General features: G+C 41.8%; 1 protein-coding gene across 3 annotated transcripts in view; it reads right to left on the bottom strand.

Moving 5' to 3' along the window:
• RNF144A (ring finger protein 144A) overlaps nucleotides 1-22909 on the bottom strand; it is a 67474-nt gene that overhangs the window by 10190 nt on the left and 34375 nt on the right. For all 3 annotated transcript variants that reach the window (XM_055713925.1, XM_055713926.1, XM_055713923.1), the window contains 4 exons: nucleotides 21181-21326; nucleotides 2617-2721; nucleotides 2345-2405; nucleotides 1091-1298 (listed from right to left, as the gene is read on the bottom strand). In XM_055713925.1, the coding sequence (XP_055569900.1) occupies nucleotides 1091-1298; nucleotides 2345-2405; nucleotides 2617-2721; nucleotides 21181-21315 (509 nt within the window). In that variant the 5' untranslated portion in view covers nucleotides 21316-21326. The remainder of the gene's footprint in view (nucleotides 1-1090; nucleotides 1299-2344; nucleotides 2406-2616; nucleotides 2722-21180; nucleotides 21327-22909) is intronic.

The following is a 22909-nucleotide window of genomic DNA, read 5'->3' as shown; positions in this document are numbered from 1 at the left end:
TGGAGGTTTTATGCACACTAACTTAAATGTACCTTAACAAATGACACTTCCTGCAGCCACTGCCAGTGGGAGACACATGAACAACTGATGGGGAATCAACAGTTTGCTGGAAAACAGGACTGACCCTTGACTGACTGACTGATTTGCCCAACGGCAGGATAAAAGGACACACACACATTAGTCACACTAGGGGCAACTGTATTACAGAAAATTGCTTTGAATCCATAAACTGTATATGAAACTCCAAATGCATGGTAGCACAAACTGCTACTGGCACATTATTCTCCAAAATAATGGAAAAACAAACCTCAACAGAGTAAAAAAATGAAGCAAGAACTAAAAGCATCCAAAACATGAAGGAAAACAGATAAAATTTTTACCTTGTTGTGAAGTTTAGTAAGCTCAGTTCTGGTCAAGCACACACAAAAAGCATGTGCAGAAGTTACTATATTTAATCAGGAACTCATCATGACAGCATCCTAGCTAGTCATCTGTTACAGCAAAGCTTGAAAGAAGACAACGTATGAATAGCTAAGTCCAAGGCTGGCCAGGTCTTTAATGATACCTCAAACTGCTATGCAATCTTTGAAAAAACCCAAACATTAAGTGGAACATATGCACAATGGCCTTTCTTACTCACTGGCTGCAGTATGCCACTGGAAACAGCTTGAAACAGAACTTAAGATCATTGGCCAAATGTGCAGCAGTTAGGATATCAAGAGAGTATCCTAAAAATCACTGTCTGGCACGATGTTACCAGCCCTCACGCCATCCAGAATAGCAGCAGCAACAAGATCTTCCTGAAGGGAAGCTCATGAGCTGCCTCTATATCGTGTTTTTCCCGCTGGGGCAAAAGGGCCGGTGACAGAGGCTCCAGCAGCTCCTTTGTGCTTTACCAGCAATAGTGGCAATGAGCAATACTGCCAAGAGCTATCCAGTTTTGGAATACAGCATTACAAGAACAGGAATGACTAAGTGAAGGAAGCAGCTTTAAAACAGAGTATCAGGAGAATGCTACTTTACTATTCATACTCTGGTTTGTTCAAAGATTGTTTTGTTTCTAAATATTTGATCTTTTGCAATACTTTACCTTGTTTCTCCTGGAAGAAAAGAGATTGGCATGTTCTCTTGACAGCCTTGACCTGGATGCCAATTAGATTTGCAAGCAGAGCAGAACTCAATGTCGCAGGCTTTGCACTGGACCAGCTGGGGGTCCTGTGGGCTTGATTCCTGGAGCTGGCAAACTGCCTGGCAAGTAGAGGATGGACACCAAGTCCGACACGGATCCAAAAGCACTTCTACAAAGGGACATAAAAGAACAAAATTCAAAGGCAGTTACAAGACTGGCCTTCCATAACAATGTATTCAAGCTGAGGTTGACTGGCAGGGCATTTGAAGACACGCATTTTTAAAAGAAGCCTTTTAATTTATGCTGCCCATTCAGACATAAATCTGGCCTGCTTTGCAAGTGGGCACCAAGCTAAAGTGAGTTTCCTGAGTTTGAATTAACTGCCTGTTTTCATTCACTGAAGTAAACTTGTTCTGAGAATGAGGCGGTGTATTTTTCTTCACTTGTACTTGAAGATAAATAGAGCACATACTATGCAGGTATAACCCGTCAGAAAGTGTTTTTACAGTGCCTTGCCCAGTAGGACTCTTACTTCATGGTGGCCTCTGCCCTAATGTAACCACATAATTAACAATAGCATAAGACTGTTACACAGTTTCATCCCTTTCTGGGAGGCTGTTTGCTGTAAGTTATTTCATGTTTCAAAGCCCATTGAAGCCAATAAAAACCTGCCAATGACTTCAGTGGTTTCTTGGACAGGTCCTGCCCTCAGTAAAACACTACTCTAAATTCTCTATGGCCACACAGTTCCACACCCCCATAGGCACCCAGTCAGCTTATAACCTCATAAAAATTAACAAGGTTCATGCTATCATTACACACAGAACTGCCTAGTAATTCTGCACCAGAGGCCATCACAGAAGATAATGGTGGCTCCATAAAAGGGGTCAGTCTACCTCCCCAGCCCCTAAAGTACTGGTAGTCAACTCAAACAGCAAAGCTCTAAATAGAAGTAGCTCCCTCCCTTAGTTATGGAGCAATATAATACATAGTAATTTTCTTTCCTTAGTTTATTCCCAGAACGTTGCAGTTCTGCAAATCACTCAGGCAAGAACAGAAACAATGCTTTTTGGGTTGTTGTTTTTTTGACAACTGAACAATTAATGCACAATGCTACTGCATGAACATGTGCAGAGCCAGATTCTGATTTATGGGGTTGCTCAGGAGCGATACCATTCCCACAGCCTTGCAGTGCGTAGTGTTAACATGTGTTACCTCTTTCAAACTGCAGCTTCTTATACCTTTGCATGATTTCTGATGCAACCATGCACTCAATCTGTTGAAGGAAGGAAAAGAAAAAGACAAATTTCCGATTAGAACAGCAATAATCAAAAGCATTTTCAACAAACTGAGACAAAATATTTGACCTTTGGAAAATTATTAAAAACATATGCTGGCAACTATGGCAGCTGTAACATATAGAGCAAGACACATCTAAACATCCTGGGAACTAAAAAAACCCACCCCTATTTGCAGTAAAAGTGTACCTCATTTTCTTGCAGATGACCTCGCTTTGGGCAGGCAGCATCAGGGCAGCTGATTGCTGTTTCTAGACCTTCTTTGATCAAAAGTTCCACATACTGTTTTAGGCACTGTAAGAGAGCCAAAGACTGAGTTAACCATCCCATCAAGAATAAATCACTCAGTATTTTAACAGCTTTCCTCTGAAAATCTGAATAACTCAAACTTCCTTGAAAAAAGATACTACTGTTTTTTCATGACCTTTTTACATCCATTGACCATGCTTACAGCTTTTGCCATGGTTATACCTGTAAATAGAAAACAGCAAGTTTATTTCACCATCAAGTAACTCTTCCTCAAATTAAAACACGCAGCAAATTAAAAAACAGCAATAATGGGGAGAAGCACAAATCAAACAGGGAGCTAGGATGGGGAAAAAAAATAATAAAACACTACCAAGATAAAATTAGATTAACGACACTCCAAAAATCTTTATGTGACTGGAAACCACAACACAGCTTAGTAAGCAGTAACTACCCATAGACAGACATCTGTCAAGCACACCAGTCAGCAAAAGGGAGTGGTGTATCTTGCCTTCTATTTCTAGAAAATAACTATCTGAACTTCATGGTTAAAGATGTATCTTTTCCATAGGAAGGAAAAATGTGAGAATTAGGACTCACGGAAGAACCACAGTTTCCATAGGGACCAAACAATAAATATTTGTAACACTAATACTTTCCTCCCCTAGCAACCACAGCATTTTACCCAAATTATAACTGAAAACATAGCATCTAAAACAGTAGTACACAGCACGACCATCAACACAAGAGAGAAGAAAGGTGGTTATTTTAGACTAAGGGCAAATTGAGACCAAACCTTGTTAACCTTGAAGAGCAACCACCTCTCTCAACCTCCACACCTCCACATCAAGGTGAGAGCTACTACATCGGTGTCTGGCTGGGGAGGCAAGGGTAGTGATGCAGAGCGCACGATATCCTCCTCTCTGCAGATACCGTGCAACTTCTACCAGCCTGACACTACACAGAGAACAAACGAGGGTCTGCTTTCCAGCAGATGGGTCACCCTGTGGTGTTCTCACCCTGCTTGTGAGCCCAGCTGGCAGTGGCAAACTGGAGACAATTACAGAAAGCAGGTACCTCTCTGTTACCGGGTATGTGAATAAAGAGCGAGGCTAGACTGACGGTAGCATAAAATGAAGATACAAAACAAGCCCAGCGTACGGCTGGGTGGGAGGCAAGAAGGATTACACGCTGCAGCAAGCTGGCAAAACAAGGACTTCAATTACCATTTCCAGACAGAACTTGCAAAAGGTACACAGCCGCCGACTCAGCACCAGCCTGGGGAGGCAAAGGGCTGCACTGACCCTGCCAAGTCCAGCACGCCTAACTGCAGGTCTGAGCACAAAGCTGCTGCTTCCTTCCAGCCATGCCATCGAACAGGCCCATCAACAAGCACACTTCCAGCCTAACCTTTTGCATCTGGCTTGTAGCTGGACCTTGTAGGTCGAGACTTTGACACTACTCATCTCGCCTCTTCTCTTTCTGCTCTGCCTCTCGATATGTCTGTTCAGCTCCTTTCAGAGACCCTACTGCCTATATTAACGTTCTAGTCTAGATTCTACCTCTTGCAGCTTGATTGCAGCAAAACCTTCTCTTCCTGCCCACACAATTTCTGCTGCTCTGGTACACAGCTTTTCTGGTGGCAACATGCCACCACCTTGACAGCACAACAAATCATTTTGCCACAGTCCCCTTTCCTGTGTCTCCTACTCAACAGAGACAGCAGGTCTATTTTTTCTGAAAGAAAAATGGAGACTGGATAATTGATATCTTTAAAAGTTTTACACGCATAAAAAATCCACATGATAGATTATAGTCTATGTCCCTTTTTCATCAGTAGGGATTTAATGAAGACAACTGTTCACTTAGTAGATGTTTGGCTTGCAGAAGCTTTCCAAGCCTTCACTTTGAGCTCGGCAGGGTGGGTGGTGGAGCAGTTCAAGAGAACCACCAGCAGCAAACACAGCAGGCTGAGCCCTGCAAGAACCAGATCCTAGGTTGTGTGCCTTGGCAAGCTGTGATTTCAGCTGTAGTGAGGTATTAGTGTTGCTGTAATGATACTGTTGGCTCTTCCATTTCCCCTCCATTTGCAGATGCCAAGTGTGGATTAAAATGAAAATGCATACATTTTTAATGTCAGCACTTAGCACTTACAGAAAGTACTTTTCAAGCTGAATGAGCTCTGCCGTCATTAATCATTAATGTGGTTAATTCTCCTCCTCAACCTGTTTGGGACCATTGCCAAAGGCTATTCGATTTGCTTCCCTTGCCTCACATTTATAGCCTTGACAGAGAGGCTATGAAGATATTTTCTGTCTTTTCTACTCTTTTCTGTCTAAGGAATGACACAGTTCACCCCTGCCACGAGCAGTGTCCAAGGCCTTCCCCTTCCCCTGATGTGGCACTAGAGCCTACTTCCTCAAAGCCAGCACAGCCAAAGTGTACTTCTTATGCTACACCTTCTGGGAACACAGATGCTGTCTCGAGGCTGTGATACACCACTGTAAATTAGCCAGAGGATAAAACACCCTGTCCATTCAAGATTTCCTCACTTCAGAGATTTCTTGGGTGGAGAAAGAGTAAGCCAAAGAGCTGCAAGTGAATTTGAAGCACAGGGTACCGGTGGCTTCTCTTGAGAGCAGACACAAGATGTGCCACTTGTGTCAGAAAATTTTAAACTGGTTATAGTACTAGAAATGCACCAGCACACAAGCAAAACACCACAGCAGGATCAGGTACTCAGTTATATACTATGAAAAGTTACAAAACAACTCCTAAAAGGTGACAAATACATTGTTGATCATTTTCTGTGCCACTTGTAATTGATCTCATGCTGGAAGAAAGTATCTTCATAGTCTTTCCATTAAGGTTATAAAGTATTGTATAGGATAAAGTAAAAATGTGGGAGTGTAAGTCACCCCAAAGAACTTTCAAAATTAACTGTATTACATAATTTCTCTCAGAGAAAACAGGAGCTGAAATTAGGTACCTAAGAGCTAAGCTTGGAATAAGGTCATGAGATATCCTTCTTGTCGCATATTCACCCTTATAAAACCAATATGCTGAGAGGCATCTTTAGTCTTCCTTTCATGGATGTGTGTCAATGGAAAGTTACAAGCATAAGGCATTTGACAAAAAAAAAAAAAAAAAAAAAAACCACACAAAAAAACCCCCACCAACCAAACTCTACTGAATTAAGTAAGTCATAAGAAGAAACGTTTGCTTTCTATTCAGTTTTGTACTTCACTTCTGTACTCTGACAATCTTCACCTGGAATACTGAAAAGCTGCCTAGCCAGAAAGAAGGGAGGACCAAGTGTGTAAATTTTTAGTCATTAGTTCAGCTAGAGTAAAAAAACATGTGTGGGCTCTTACTCCTTTCCCAATTCAGAACTAAAACATGTCAGTTTGTAACAATTGTTAGGGAAGTTACTTTGGTTTAAGTTGCAATTGCAACAACTGAACAGGTAATTGTAGTAGCTTAGATTTCTGTCCAGCATGCACGCTCTCAGCAACACCAAATGAGTGGGGAGGAAACAAACTGTTAGATGTTGGCACTTCAGGACGCTACTGAGGCTGCTTGGGTTCCTTAACTATACAGATCTATAACTTAACACTCATTTTACAACTTCAAATAATTATAAATTAAAAGGAGATTGTAATATACTACCATATATGACTGTTAGACAGGGAATCGCATGAAAACTGCCATATAACTTTTGTAATTTCCTGTAGACAAAGGAAAGCAAAGCACTGTGCAACATATGTGCTACATATAAACTATATACAGACTATATATATATAAAACATATAAACTATATTTCAATCTTTATATAAGGCTATGTAAGCTGCATGTCAAGATGAATCGCGTGCCCCAATTGCTGCTAAGATCAGTGAGAAGAGACCAGTTAGCTCCCCTAAGCATTACACCTGTATTTTCCCTGTGTATGCACACTCCTTGTGCATCCCTGCTGCACATCACTGCTGTCCTTTCTGGTGTCTGGATGACTTTTTCTTTCACCTGGTAACCCAGGAATCCTACTGCCATTTGCTGTCCCCATGACAAAGAGCAGGAGCACATCCACTTTGAGGAGTTTTGGCCCAGATCCACTCTCATAGGGATCAACTGAGAGCCCAACCCAACAGTGGTTTTACTATCAGCTACCTATATAAATGAGAAACACTTTGTTTGGTGGGGTTTTTTTGCCTCAGCCTGAGAGACAGATGGTTAATAAAGGAATGACTTCCTTTCTGAAGCTGCCAAGCATCACCTAACATTTAGAGTTCCGCCATATGTGCTGTACTTCCAGCTTTTGTACATCAAGAACCGTGCCACACAGAAAGGTATATTCAGTGACCACTGATGTGCTGCTGCTTTAGAGCCGCACATCATTTTGTCTAATGTTATAAAGATCAAAATACCCTGTGACAATCAAAACTGTTATTTTTTGCCTAATTTCCAAACCATAAAAATTTTACTCTGCTGCATTCAACAAACCTGCACAGGCCACAGCAAAATCTTGATATAAAGAATTAACATGTCTGGCTTTTAATTTTCTTTTAGGAGAATTCAGGCAACACTTAGGCCTATGAGAATGCTTGTACTTATTCCTCCTGACACCCAAAACCAAATAAAATCCTTCACAATTCCTAAGGAGGACTCTGACTTTCATTGCTTCCATGTGGGGCAACATTTATCTACCATCTCCTTTGACAGAAAACATGTGTTCACTTGGTGGCTAAGATAATTTTTCAATATAAGATGCATGTAATTAAAACCACTTAAAGATATTTTTGGTTAACATCTTAATTTTTTAAAATAGAAGAGCAAACATTTTTGAAAAGTTACAACAAAATTACTTTTAAGAACATGTTATTGCTGCTATTGCAGGAGACAAGGAATGTCACGTTTTATTTGAGAGTTAGGCAGGCAAAAAGATTATCTTGTATTCTTCTCTTAACAGCTACTAGGTGGATTTTGTCAACATGCAGACTTCTGACTACGCTAATGCTGCAGATGCAATTGCAAGTCTTATGAAAAATTTTTGTAAGTCAGTCAATGGATTTGGAAAGGCTAAAAAAGCATGACAGGACTGCAGAGCCAAGTATATCATCACCATATCATTTATTTCTGAAAACTTTAAATGTATTTTCATGCTGGCACTAGGCCACAGCCATCCCAAAAAAAAATGTGCACTGTACGCACAATCATCATGTGCTGGTATTGGTAGAACATTTAAAAAAAAAAAACCAAACACCTACTGAAAAAATTAAAAGGGAAAAAAGGAGCATTTACCAAGTTCTAAAAAAGAAAGGGAATTAATTGTTTACAATGCATTTATTAAAGGTGAATATTAAAGGCAGACAATTGCAATTACTATTGTGCAGAAATATTAACCAGGTGAATAAGCCTTCACCTTGGGCAGACAACCACTAAGAGTTCCGCACCTCATTTCAGGAACACAAGGAAGGGCTGGCATGCTTTTCCAACAAGGGAGGAATTTTTTTAATTTTTATGTGTTATTTTGTTATTTATTAACAAAAAAAAAATCTGTTTCTAGAGCTAGTGGGCCTAAGTTTCAACGCAAAGAGGAGAAATTGAAAGTAATACTGGGAAGAAAGTTCAAACTGAACAAGAAATTAAGATGATCATTAACATGTAGCCTAAATTGCTGGTCTCTCACATTCTGTATCATCTGCAAACCAGGATTAGATGAACTTCTAGAAATATACATACATATACACACATACAACAATTTGCATTTGACCACATGAAGAATCAGGAATCACTGGTTGTTACTTTATGATCTATATGACAAATGACATCAGGCTAGATGGATGTAAAGATCCCTTTTGGCCTTAAATTCTGGGAAAGAACATGAGGAATATTGAGTGAGAAGCACTTATTTAGCAGTGTTTCGTAGCTACAAATCTACAGTTTGGTCTATGGGTAGGTTTTGTGCTAAAAGGATACTAAGCCAAAGCTCAAAATCCATGTGATGAGGCTACACAGATGAACAGAACTACTGCAACAACTACTTTTAACATTATTTCATAATATTTTTATGTTCTTCACACCATGTATTTTTCTTTACATTACTTAAAAATGAAGACTGAGAAAGGGATACCTTTTCTTGCCATAAGACAGTGTAACACCAAGGTTACTCCACTGCTCTATGCTAATTACACCAAGCTAATTCTTCAGTCAGTCTAGTGAATAGGTATTTATACTCGTAGGAACATTGTCCGTAAGTCTTTTGGGTAATGTGATTTAACGGTCACTTTTAGCTTCAGATTAGAACAGTACATAGTGATGCACTGTGCAGGACTCACGTGGGGAAGGGTAAGAGAGTGTGCATGAGAGTGAGTGAATGGCTCAGGTACACGTCCGTGTCCACATCTGAGGTGGAGACTTAATACTCTTGGAGTAATCGTTCCCCTCACTTCTGTCCAAACAGCAAATTCACTCTGGACTAGGGAGCTTTTCCCTGAAGAAAACATTAGTTGCTAGAGAGACTTTGCATTCAGACAAAACTGAACAATCCAAAGAAGAAAGACTCCCTTAAAATAAGCAGCCTACAGCTGGTGTTCTCTGAAGAGGAGGGAAGAATGGCAGAGTAAGCTTTGAGCCTAAGTCTTCCCTACTCCTGAAAAGCACAGATTCCTGTAACCACATATAATTGTCATACGCTACCTTTTTTAAGTGTTTTATGGATACTTCTAAAAGCAACAGGAATGCTCATCTGGCCATAACACAAATTATAGAATCACAGAATGGTTTGGGTTGGAAGGGACCTTAAAGATCATCTAGCTCCAACCCCCTGCCATGGGCAGGGACACCTTCCACCAGACCAGGTTGCTCAGAGCCCCATCCAGCCTGGCCTTGGACACTTCCAGGGATGGGGCATCCACAGCTTCTCTGGGCAACCTGTGCCAGCATCTCACCACCCCCACAGTGAAGAATTTCTTCCTTATACCTAATCTAAATCTACTCTCTTTCAACTTAAGGCCATTTCCCCTTGTCCTATCACTACATACCCTTGTAAAAAATTCCTCTCCAGCTTTCCTGTAGGCCCCCTTTAGGTACTGGAAGGCTGCTACAAGGTGTCCCCCATGCCTTTGAGTGCAAGCATCCAGCCAATTCTTTATCCATCAAGTGCCACATCTGTCAAGTGCATGTTTCTTCAGTTTAGAGATCATCACTGTCACGCAGGACAGTGCCAAATGCTTTGCACAAGTGCAGGTATATGACGTCAGCTGCTCTTCCCTTACCCACCAGTGCCATAAACCTGTTGTAGAAGGCCACCAAACTTGTCAAGTTCAATTTGCCCTTAGTGAAGCCTTGCTGGCTGTCACCAATCACCTCCTTATTTTCCATGCGCCTCAGCACAGTTTCCAGGAGGATCTGCTCCATGACCTTGCTGGGCACAGAGATGAGACTGACTGGCCTGTAGTTCTCTGGGTCTTCCTTTTTTCCCTTTTTAAAAATGGGGTTATGTTTCCTCTTTTCCAGTCAATGGGAACTTCACTGGACTGCCACGACTTCTCAGATAGGATAGATAGTGGTTTAGCCACTTCATCCACCATTTCCCTCAAGATCCGCTGATACATCTCATCAGATTCCATGGACTTGTGAGCTTTCAGGTTCCTTAGGGACCTGATCTCATACAGCGGAAGGTTCTTAATTCTCTCAGTGCCTGCCTTTGCCTTCCACAACTTGGGCGGTGGCTGGGACACTCGTCGGTGAAGACCAAGGTGAAAGAATCATTCAGTACCTCAGCCTTCTCTGTATCCTGGGTAACCAGGGCTCCAGTTTTCTTCAAGAGAGGGCCCACATTTCCCCTAATCTTTATCACCAACAAACCTATAGAAGTTTTTCTTGTTGCCCTTGATGTCCCTGGCCAGATTTAATTCTATCAGGGCTTTAGCTTTCATTACCTGATCCCTGACTGCTCAGACAATTTCTCTGTATTCCTCCTAGGCTACCTGTCCTTGCTTCCACTCCCCGCAGACTTCCTTTCTGTGTTTGAACTTGTCCAGGATCTCCTTCAGATTCCTGAAAAGGCTGAAGTCTGCTCTCCTGAAGTCCAGGGTAGCAAACTTGCTGTGTGCCCTCCTTGCTGTGCTAAGGGTCTTGAACTCCACCATTTCATGGTCTCTGCAGCCAAGGCTGCCCTTGAGCTTCACATTCCCCACCAGCCCCATCTTGCTGGTGAGAACAAGGTCGACACAGCACTTCTCCTCGTTGGCTCCTCTGTCACTTAGAAAAGGAAAGCTATCATCAACACATTGCAGGAACCTCCGGTATTGCTTATGCTCTGCTGTGTTGTCCCTCCAAGGTGATTCAAGTACCCCATGATGACTAGAGCTTGTGAATGTGAGGCTGCTCCCATTCACCTATAAAGGGTCTCATCTGCTCAGTCTTCCTGGTTGGGTGGCCTGTAGCAGACCCCCACTACAGTGTCACCTGGCCCTGCCCTCCCTTTAATCCTGACCTATAAGCTCTCATCAGCTCCTCACCCAGCCCCAGGTGAAGCTCCATGCACTCCAGCTGGTCACTGACATAGAGAGCGACAACTCTTTCCTCCTCTCCCATCTGTCCTTCCTGAAGAGCCTGTGTACTTCCATTGCAACAATCCAGTCATAAACAGCCTTCCCACTTTTAATCTCAGTGTTTCACAGAACAAGAAAACTACTTTCTGCCAAATTTCTGTGGTACGCTTAAAGCATGCAAGAAAACATGTGAGAAAATAAAAAAAGGTACATTATTCCTCAGAGAGCTTTTAAGCTTCTTTCAAACTTCCCACATGGCCTCTTTGTGTAAAGCAGTAGTTATTATCCTGCCTCAAATCTATTCTTATTTAATCACAGGTTCAACTTTGAAATACTCCTGCACTGCTGCTCCAGTGTGCATAATTCTTTACGGCAGATCTACAATCTCGCTTTTTAGGTACCACGCTGATTTTACTTGGTTGACAAGTGACTTACTGGGAAACATCTATGCATGCTTAATCAGAGAGATGTTTGAGGCATACAAATGACCGTGGGAGTGATATCTTTTTCCCTTTATTAGATATGCTGTTAGCTATACTGACCAAATCTAAGAGCACAAACTATATTCAACCTCATAAACCACCTAGATCTGAGACAAATACATATTGCACAGATGTTTAATGTTCGTGATGTTACTTTGAACTTTAATAGATCATTTCCACTTCTATAAACATCTTCTCAGAGACAATCTACTTTCAAAGAAATCTTCACTATCAAAATTCAAATTTTTATTATCCCTGCAGCTGATTCATCATCCTTAAAAGTAAATCACAGAAGGAAACAGTCACTTATCTTGACATGCAGCACTTCAAATCTACAAATGTGAAAGCAGTAACAAAGAATAGTCTTCTTACATGTTTGCTCTTTATATCCTTTGTTTGTTGCTACACATACAAAGACAAGCACTTGCAAGGCTCTCTAGAGCTCTGCAACAGGGAAATACCTGCACAAATTTGGCCTCCTATGCCATGAACAAGAAGGTACACACCAAGAAAGGGAGCTCAGCGAGGACCAGAGATGGACAGCATCACAGGTGATTAACTTTTATCCCAAAGTGGCAAGTAATTTGAAAAAGTTCTGTTTGACAGGCTTCCTGCCTCTACTTGCCCAACACTTGGCCTCTTTTTAAAGATTTTTTGTTGTTGTTAAAAATTGCCAAAGGCAAGTGCCTTTCCCCACGCCCACACTGTCAGTTTTTAAAGGCTGCACCAGGTATTCTGCAGCCCTGCTACAGCCTGTATTGTCAGCCTAAATCCAGTCACATCATCTTGCCTGTGTATGATAGCCAAACATCTTGGCTGGGGAAGATTAATGTAACCCACGTGCTTCCATGTCTCAGGGCAAACCACATAAGCATTCCTCAGTGAGCTGTAAAAACTGGTCTTGTCCAAACGCCCTTGTGCTCCCATCAGCTGGTGAAACCTCAGGATGGGAACAGCCAGCAGACTGAGAGGAGCAGGGACTCACCCATTGCAAATGCCACTGTGGTTAGTTAGTGCAAACATGGCTGTTGATTTATCCTGTGAACAGCAGTACAGATTTTGCTGCTTTGGCTCTGCCTCTGTTCAAATAGTTTCCAATGTTACACCCAAATATCACAGCAGTCCCTGGTATACACTTAACTGATGCAAACAATGGCTTAGACAAGATACTTTAGGGATGAGGTACAGCACCCCTCTGCTTGAGGGCAGCCACCAAACCCTCTGCGTTGGGGTAACTGTGCCTTTGAGCACAGGGAAGTGTCAGCATCAGGCCATCAGTCAACAAACCACAGAACAGTCAGGGTCAGAAGGCACCTCTGGAGATCATCTAGTCCAACCCCCTGCTAAAGCAGGTTGCACAGGATCACATCCAGGTGGGTTTTGGATGCCTCCAGAGAAGGAGACCCCACAGCCTCTCTGGGCAGCCTGTGCCAGGGCTCTGGCACCCTCCCAGTACAAAAGTTCTTCCTCATATTCAGGTGGAACTGCCTGTGTTGCAGTTTGTGCCTGTTGCCCCTTGTCCTGTCGCTGGGCACCACTGACAAGAGCCCGGCCCCATCCTCTTGGCACTCGCCCTTCAGACATCTGCAGGCATTGGTAAGGTCCCCTCTCAGTTTTCTCCAAGCTAAACAGGCCCAGATTGCTCAGGCTTCCCTCCTAAGTTGCTTAATCACCTTTGCATCCCTCCATTAGACCCTCTCCAGTAGTTCCCAGTCTCTCTTGAACTGGGCAGCCCAGAACTGGCCACCCCAGAACTGGACACAGCACCCCAGACACAACCTCACCGGGGCAGAGGGGCAGGATCACCTTCCTTGACCTGCTGGCCATGCTCCTCCTAATGCACCCCAGGGTCCCACTGGCCTTGGCCACCAGGGTACACTGCTGGCCCATGGGCAACTGGCTGCCCACCAGCACTCCCAGGCCCTTCTCCACAGATGGAGGTGAGGGAAGAAGAAATGTATGTATCATTAAGGATACAGAAAGAGGAGCCCTGCTGACTTCAGCTTGAGAAATACTAGATCATGACAAACATCCTTTGAGACACAGCAATCAGTGGCTGTGGAAGGCACAGGCAGGACCAAGCAACAGAACTAAACAAACCTGGAAAACAAATGCCCATTTCCAGTTGCACATCTTAACAGAGAAAGGGAAGGCAAAGACGACTTACATCTGCCTATCCCTTGAAATGGTGGTGGCTTGGTTTGGTTTTTTTTGAGGGAGATTATATAGACATTTATATGTGTGTACTGTAAAATATATAGATGAACAATTTCTTTTCAGAGAAGTCTTTTAGATCAGTAGTCAGCAGAAAATGGCCAATCAAGACAAGGATAGTATCTTGCAGTTTGCACATATCTTCATCTTAGCATAGATATTTCAAGTGGATGTACATATAACTTTTTCATGTTGGATTTTTACTACTTCATTAGCTTGCATAAGCTGCTTGTTCTCACTTATTCAGGGCTGCAATCAGTAGAAACACCTGGAGTAAACGTTACAAAGAAATTTGTTTTCAAATGCCAACATATGCAGGATAAAACTCAAATATTCAGGAGGCAAAAACAACAAAAAAATCAGTCTTCCCTTATATGGTTGTTTGAGAAAAGTTTATTCTATTTTAGAACAGAATGAATATTTCTGAGTGGGAGGACAATACACCTGCAGCAAACAAAAGACCTTTCATTTTCACATGCAAAACATGCAGACAAAAATGAACTAGTTTTCCCAACGTTCAGATGAAGACAGATAACGTTAATCTCATTTAGTAACATCACACAGGAGAGGGAAGAGCTGAAGGCTCTGGATCAAATTTAGTTTTCAGTCAGAGTTCTACAGTTCCCAAGTTTATTATACAGAGTTTATTATTTAAGCAGGGGGTTGTCATCACAGCACCTACAAGACAAGTCAGAACCCAGACAGTCATGTGAACTGCTGTGCAAACACATAGTGACCTCTAACCATGAAGCCTCTACTGACACATCACATGTCAAGATCAGTATCGGTTCTCTGCTAAGGTCTGGGGGAAGCGAGCACAAGCGGCAGGCTCCAGGCTTTGCCAGCAGCTGGTGGGAAACAGGAAAACATTACAGCTGCTAGGAAGTACCCAGAGCTCTACAAAATCTCAGAAGCCATTAGATTTCCCACACTCATATATAAATATATATGTTTTTTTATATATAAAACACTTATCACCATATTGATAAAAATTCTTTGGAACCACTCTTGATGGCAGAGGTAAGAACAGGAGTCAGTCTGTTAGTACCTCAGCACTTTGTTTCCAATCAATTAAAAAAAAAAAGCCACAAGCAGGGCATCTTGTCTTGATAGAGGTAGGGACAGCCTGGCCTCAGCCCAGCACTGCCCTGCTAAGGCAGGTTTTCCTTGGCAAGCAGGGACAAACCATACAGGACAGAGAAGGCAACCAAGCCACCTGCTCCCATCCACACCGCTCCTGGTGTCTGGTCTGCCTTGCCCCAGGGCAAGAAGGTGATGCTGCCTCTGCCTCATTTGGAATGAGGGATAACACTAAGTAAATCATGCTTTTTCCAGTCATTCAACTCAGAGGCCAGCAAAACTATCTGCTTCCAGTCAAGCATTACAACAAGGTGGGAAAGGGGGGGCGGGGAGGGGCGGCAGGGAAAGGAAGAAAACACGAAAAAAGATGCCTTCTGCCACTTACTGGCAGGATAATGATATTTGCCTTGCTGATCACAGGGTCTGCCTTTCCAGTCTTCAGCCTATGGAGAAGCTCTATTAGGGGGATGATTAGAATTAAGTAGACATGTATGAACAGTCATGATTAGGCAAATGCAGTAATCCTGGTGAAAGCAGGCCAGTGATAGCAGGAGAGCCCATCACTGTCATGCTACTTGAGATGGAATATATTTTGCTATAGACTCAAATCACAGTTCTACCGAACTCAGAGGGATGCCTAAAGGTCCAAGGAAAATTAGCCAGCTGTCTAAAGAGCTTCATGTAAAGCCTAGGAGTAAGAATCAGAGTACAAGTATCTACTGAACAAACAAAACCAACCTAGCAGTGTTACTTTCAAACACCGCAAAGCTGATCCACATGTCCACAGCTGGACAAGAAGTCACAGACAAGGAGCAGAATGTAGGTCTTAACGTTAGGTTTGCTACTTTTTTTCTGATTATAGGATCTCTCTCTCATGTACCTGAATAGCAGTCTTCCCCTCCATCAGTAACAAGGTGGATTGCAGGTGAGCAATCACAATAAACTTTTCCATCAAAGACAAGTTGTCTCTCAGGCTTTATATTTCTTCTAGATACTTGCTTGCCTGGACTGCCAACTTGACTGATTTTCTTTTTAAACCTGAGAAAGGTAAGCAAGTGATGACTCTAGTACTAGAAGACTTGGAATATGTAACATCTTGAAGGGAACAATCTAATGTGAAGTCAAGAGGAGCTGAGCTTGTCTTGAGTAACAGTAGCATCACTATACTTGCAACACATCGACACTTCTATGTGTCTATTTATATATATAGCTATAAATTATATATATATGTACACACATGTATAATGTGTGTACAGCTAAATCAGAACAGATTTAAGCAACTGGTTGACTTCCATGCAAGAATATCAACTGGAACAAACCCTGTTGTAACTTTAGTACATACCCAATCATTAACACATCAAGGGAACATCCTGTCCTTTAAAGACAGGAGAACTTCATCATAGGTTATAAAGTGATCAGAATTTCACGCAGGAATTGGACTAAAATTGCTCCCTCTCTGTCCCCCCTCTTCACCCCCAAAAAAGCAAAGGCTAAGTAATAACTCGAAAAGTTTGGTGCAGTAACTAATACAAACCAAATTAAACAACAAAGTGATGCTCTGTTTGCTTTACTCTTCCCTTTCCTTCCTTAAGAAGAGAAGTGCGGTAAGAAAAACTTTCTGCAGAAAACATGCAAAATCAATTACTTCTGCTGGGGCAAGCAACTGCTGACTACCTTGACGTTTTAAATTACCAGCTATGTACAGTGTGCTATTTCAGTAGGAAAGTGATTTAATAAAAAACAAGACATTTAAGCATTTTAGTCCACAATTTGAAATATACTTCAAATACTTCAGATTGGTCCTATTGCTGATGTGATTGCAGAAGAAAAGAGATACTAGTTTGCCCCTTGACAATACTCGGAAAAAACAAACAAACAGAAAACCAGCACAGCAGATAAGCTTGTTTTTCTTTCTACCCTCTAGACTTTTGTTCCTCTGGTACCTCAAGCAATCCAACAACGGATACATGCCTAATGGATGAGATATACAAAACCTGAGAGCTCACAGCATTGTGTGCACATTAGTGATCATAATGATAAAAACCATAATGGAGTATTGTACTAATAGCCACAACTGGAAAAATAATGTGATGGGAAATTATAGCATCTATGCCTTATCAGCAGAGGAGTGGCAGTCTGCTCTATTCAATCCATGCACAGCTCTGCCAGAGAGCAAAAGGAAACAGTGTCCCCATTCTCTCTTTCTGAATAGCAATGTTGTGTTATTGTGTAAGTGTTGGGAAGAGACAATCCTTCATGAGACCACAGCACTTCTATGGTTATAAAGAGTGAAGACTTGCAGACAGAAATATTATAGGATCGAGAAATCTGCATGTTGATCTAAATTCTGCCTACGTATCAGTAGCACTGCACTTCAAAGATCTCTTTGTAATACATGCAGCAGGCTGAGACAGCACGAGTTGTTTAGACAGAAGGGCTAGAGCTTGGAGCAAGAGCTGTTTTCAGCTATATTTCAAAATAGTTTTCACACTTGTGACGGACATCCCTCTTTCTGTTTTGCTCATAACACTGCAGTGCCTGTTAGTTACCTCAGATCATTTACATAAAAGCAAGAAGCCAGAGAAAAATTATATGTTGGTTCATCAAGAACAAAACAGAGACAGTCAAATATTTCTCCAGTTGTATTTCCACTTATCCTAGTATAATATACTGATCTACCGTACATAGACTCCATCCGAAGTCTTCAGTAAAAAAGATACTTTTTTACTGTGATTTTCAATAACTTTAATTTGGCTGTTTACAAAACACAGTTGATCTTGAGGACTGCAATGATCATTTCCAAAGACATCAATACCAGGCTGTCCATGAGGTAGAGATGGAGGCCTTGGGTTTCGGTCACGCTGAATTCCTGGGCTGTAACAGGTTTATAGTTACTGCCTCTTGCAATTACTGGGACTGATTCTTACTTCCTCCCCCACTGCCATCAGTGAAAGCAAGGGTAATATTATTTCCTATTAATTCACAGGAAAACTTAAGGGTAAATAATTTTTCCAGTGCACTCAAATGTCACTGTAGTGAAGATCATGCAAATGGCAGACAAAAGGCAGACAAGATAGGCTGATTCGCTTAAACAGGACAAAGCTGAATGAACTATTCAAGACAATCAAATACAAGTGGTAAAAATGGACTGATGATTCCACCTGAATACAGTTTGACACAAGAACCCAATGTCACCACAGCAAGTTTCCTTATGCCAGGTCCTAAGAATAGGTTATTAGCAAAGGTTGCATCTTCAACATCTATAATGGGCTCTATCTTTCGAAACAGCAGTAAGAGTCAATAACCATATTCTACCAAGAAGAAATGGAAGATCAGTGATGGCAGCAAGTGTCAGAAGGAACAAGGTGGAGAGCAAAGATGCATCTGGTAACCCAGTCTTCCTTCTGCCACTTAGATGTTACTGAAAAATGAAATTAAAATTGTCTCCATGTCCAGACAACAGGGAGACACACTGAAAACTCACCTGTAAACACCAGGTCAGCAGAGAACAGTTTTAATTAAGTCTATTATTTTATATACTTTTGCATGCTTGAGCAAACACTCCTTTCAAAGTGTGGAACAAAGCAATACTTATCCTGTAATTGGCCAGGCACAGTGTTTGCAATGGATTATATCTGTTTACCTGCCTGTGTGCTCACTTTGTCTTTTCCCAAAGACCATCAACATTAAAAGTTACTTGTAACAACCTGGGAGTTTTTAGAGTATTACATGTATTAAAAACTGAGCAAAACAAAAGCAATGCAAACAGCTGTTCCTGTAAGCAACAAAAAGAAGCTGTTTTATTGGCAATCCCCTGTATTTTCTCAATAGCCATCAGAAAAAAAAAAATCTATTATTTAAAAAAGGTAGCATTTCCATGAAGAAAAAGATAGAAAAGACAACTTAAAAACCGCTTACTCTTCAACGTAAAAAAAACCCAAATATCAAAACCAACTTTGTTGAAAAAAACTTGCAAGTTAAAAAAAAATAAATTACTCAATCCTATGTCTAAACTTAAAATTTCTCAAGAGTTTATGACATGCTGTTAGAAGTCTGAGCATCACTTATCCCAGAAATTATATTCTTACTGATATTACTGTAACTTTCCCACTGCCAAACAATCTTTACGAGGTTTTTGGTGTACCTGTACCTATTGCAAAATTAAAGGATCTAACATTTTCACTCCAAATAATCATTAGGCACAGAAAGCTACTACTACTTTTATTTCTCTGTTCATAAACCAGCAATACCTATTTACTATAATGATGATCTTTGCTATGTACTACACTTATGTTCACCAGCATTTAGTACTTAACTGACCAGATGCTTGTTTTTCCAGTCATGCAGTTGTACAACATGGTAATGAAAGCCACTTATATGATTGTAACGGTGATACAGGAGTACTAGAATCTGTAATACATTAAATACTTTTCTAGTTGCAAGTGCTTGCATGGCCATACTGTATACTATTAAAAGGCATTTAAAGAATGATGCAGTCATCAGGCACAGTCAGCATGGGTTCACAAAGGGGAAGTCCTGCTTAACTAGTTTGCTGTCTTTCTACACTAAGGTCACCTGCCTAGTGAACGAAGGGAAGGTGGCAGATGTCGTTTTTCTAGATTTTAGTAAGGCTTTCGATACTGCCCCTCACAGCATCTTTCTGGACAAGTTGTGCAGCCGTGGGATGAGCGGGTTCACAGTGCGCTGGGTGAAGAATCAGCTGCAGGACAGGGCTCAAAGGGTTGGGTTGTAGTGAAAGTGGCTACATCTGGCTGGCAACCGGTCAGTAGTGATGTTCCTTTGGGCTCAGTTCTAGGGCCACTTTTGTTCAATATGTTTACCAATTATCTGGGAGTTGCAGGAGTTGAATGCACCATCAGCAAGTCTGATGATGATACCAAACTGGGAGATGCTGTTGACTCTTGAGGGATGAGAGGCCTTGCAGAGGGATCTAGGTAGATAGGAGTATTAGGCAATCATCAATGGGATGAAAATGAACAAGCTGAAACGCTGGATTCTGCACTGGGATGGAGTAATGCTGGGCACATGTATAAATTGGGAGAGGAGTGGCTGGAGAGCAGCCCTGCAGAAAGGGATCTGGGGGTGCTGGTTCACAGCAGGCTCAGTGCGAGTCAGCTGTCTGCCCTGGCAGCCAGAGAGCAAGCCCCATCCTGGGGTGCATCGAACACAGTGTCACCAGCTGGTCCAGAGAGGGGATTATTCTGCTGTATTCAGCACTGGTGAAGCCTTGCCCTGAGTAATGTGTGCAGTTCTGGGCCCCACCATGTAAGAAGGGTGTGGAGGTCTTTGAATGTGTCCAAAGGAGATTAAAAAAAAGCTGGTGAAAGAGCTGGAAGCAATGTCCTGCAAGGAGCAGCTAAGGACTTTAGGCTTGTCTAGTTTTGAGAGAAGGAGGCTGAGGGGCGACCACATTGCTCTCTCTCTACAGGTCCCTGAGGAGGGGACACAGAGAGGGTAGTGCTGAGCTCTTCTCCCTGGTATCCAGTGACAGGATAGGCAGGAATGGGTCAAAGCTGCAGAGTAAATTTAAACTGGGCATTAGGAAGCATTTCTTTACTGAGAAGGTGGTGAAACACTGGAACAGGCTTCCTAGAGAGACTGTTGATTCCCCATGTCTGTCAGTATTCAAGAAACATTTGGACAACGTCCTGAATGACATGCATTAACTTTTGGTCAGCCTTGAAGTGGTCAGGCAGCTGGACTATATGATTGTTGTGGGTTCCTTCTTAGTGAAAGATTCTACTCTAAAGTTAAAAGGAAAAAAAAAAAAATCACAAACAAAAAAAGACAGCCCAGAAAAAACAACTGCCACACCAAAAAAAAGACCAAAAAAACCAACTAACCAAAAACAACCCAACAAATCCAACCCAAATCCAAGCCACTGACAGGCAAAAGGCTAAGGGTGAATAACCTTCCTAAGGAACTAAGTGTATACTCAGCACTTCAGTACACTGCTGTAAAAACCTTTTATTTTTTTAAAAATAGGAAAACCAGAAAGTTTACCTGCTAGCATTTGTGTCAAGTACACAGCAACAGTATTCATTTCCACTTCAGCATCAACGCTTCAGGGTGAAACCCACTCAGCAGAAACACACGTGACTTCTGCAGCTGAAATTGTGCATTGTTTTTTTATGCATAATAAAAAAAGGAAAACTCACCAGGGTACAGAAGATACATTGGCATTGTGCTATTGTTGTCATCTGCTCCACGGGATATTCACCAAGACAGAGCTTGCAGGACACTAATGGGTCAAGTACCAAGTCCCAAGTAGGCCTATATCTTGCTGTAGTCATTGCAGAACAGTCTGAAAAACAGCACAAAACTCCATTATTTCCTTATATTGATAGTACATTTCTGCCACTGAAAATCTCCTTGTCAGCTGCTGCCTGTCAGCTCTACAGGAAAAAAGAAACAGCTATAAACAGCAATGGCTAATTTGACAATGTCAGCACTTGCAGCAGACTATATATCCTCTGCCTGACCTGATAAAACATGCATAAAGCAAGCAAAAGGAAAAAAAAACCACCACAGGCCACAATACACTGACAAAATATGAGAACAAGCAGGAAATATCCTTAGGTCAGAAGGTCAGACTTGTCTGACACTATACATGCAAAAATCTCATCCCCAATTCTTGTCGTTTTAACCACTAGTTACAAGCTTATACATTCCTTAACCCCCACAACTCCAGCTACCCAGGCAAGACCCACAAGGTCTTTCATGAACCAAGCACCTATTATTCCCCTTTTCCAGCCTGATAATATTGAAACTCACAGACCAAGATATTTTTGTTCCTAAAAGCATGAGAGATCGATCAGTTTGCCAAGTTATTTTTAGAAAGAACAATGAATATTCCGAGTACACTCAGAGTTTTAGCCTGCATTTTTCTTCCAAACCTTGCAATATGCTGAGAACACAGCTTTGCTGTAGCAACAACCAACTGGGGCAAGTAACTACAGAAAAAGGCTGTAATACCTATGTAACCCTCAAGACAGCAATAAGTTAGGACCACACAGAGCATCTTTATCCTAGGCTTCAGGGCCCAGACAGAGAGCTGTCAATTGACTAACTGGAAATAAAATAATTTCCCACATAACAAATGTATTCCTACAAAGAGGAAAGCTAATTTAAGTTACACAGATGGGGGGGGAAGAACCAAACGAAATCCACCCACCCCACCCCACCCCCCGACATCTTAAGGTAACTTATATAGTATGTCCAATCTTAATACCATATTTGCTAGCATTGTTTTGTCACTGACATGACCTTCAAAGTGTGTGAAATTCACATCCCAAGACTGCTGGGAGGTCCACATAATCTTACTTCCCTCCTCAAAAGTAGCTGGTTCCTTACCTTCCCCACAGTGGCAGTTACACTATTCCAACCACGGTTATGGTTGGTGGGGTGGTGGTGGTTGTTTCCCCTGCCCACCCCACCCACTCCCCACCCCCCGGCCCTTTTTTTTCCCCCCCTTCTCCCTTCATTTGCACTTTCAGGAACTGCTTATATCCAAGTTTATTATCCATGAATTATTCCCAAAACCTCCAGAACTGCAACAAATAAATGCTTATTACACTAGGTTTAGGCAGATGCTCAACCGAAGCATACTCCTTGCCCCCAAAGAAATCACACTGAGAGTTCAAAGAAGTGTTTGTGAAGTCTTTGATATTCAATTAATTGTGGACATGAATCCACCCAGGTCTCTAAATACTCTGAAACAAAGTGAAGATTTTATGTTAGCCCTCTGTTCAGTCTAACTCATTAGAAGATGCCCTTTATAATGTACATAAAGGACACCAAAAGTGCAGAGCCTAGTCATACTTATTTCTAGTGCAGCCATCAGGCAGGAGAGGGGGAGAGAAAGATTCAACACCCTAATTTCCAGGG

This window comes from Falco cherrug, chromosome 6 (assembly GCF_023634085.1).
Source record: "Falco cherrug isolate bFalChe1 chromosome 6, bFalChe1.pri, whole genome shotgun sequence".
Lineage (NCBI taxonomy): Eukaryota > Metazoa > Chordata > Aves > Falconiformes > Falconidae > Falco > Falco cherrug.
The sequence above is the reverse complement of the archived record's forward strand: the minus strand, read 5'-3'. Positions and strand labels throughout refer to the sequence as shown.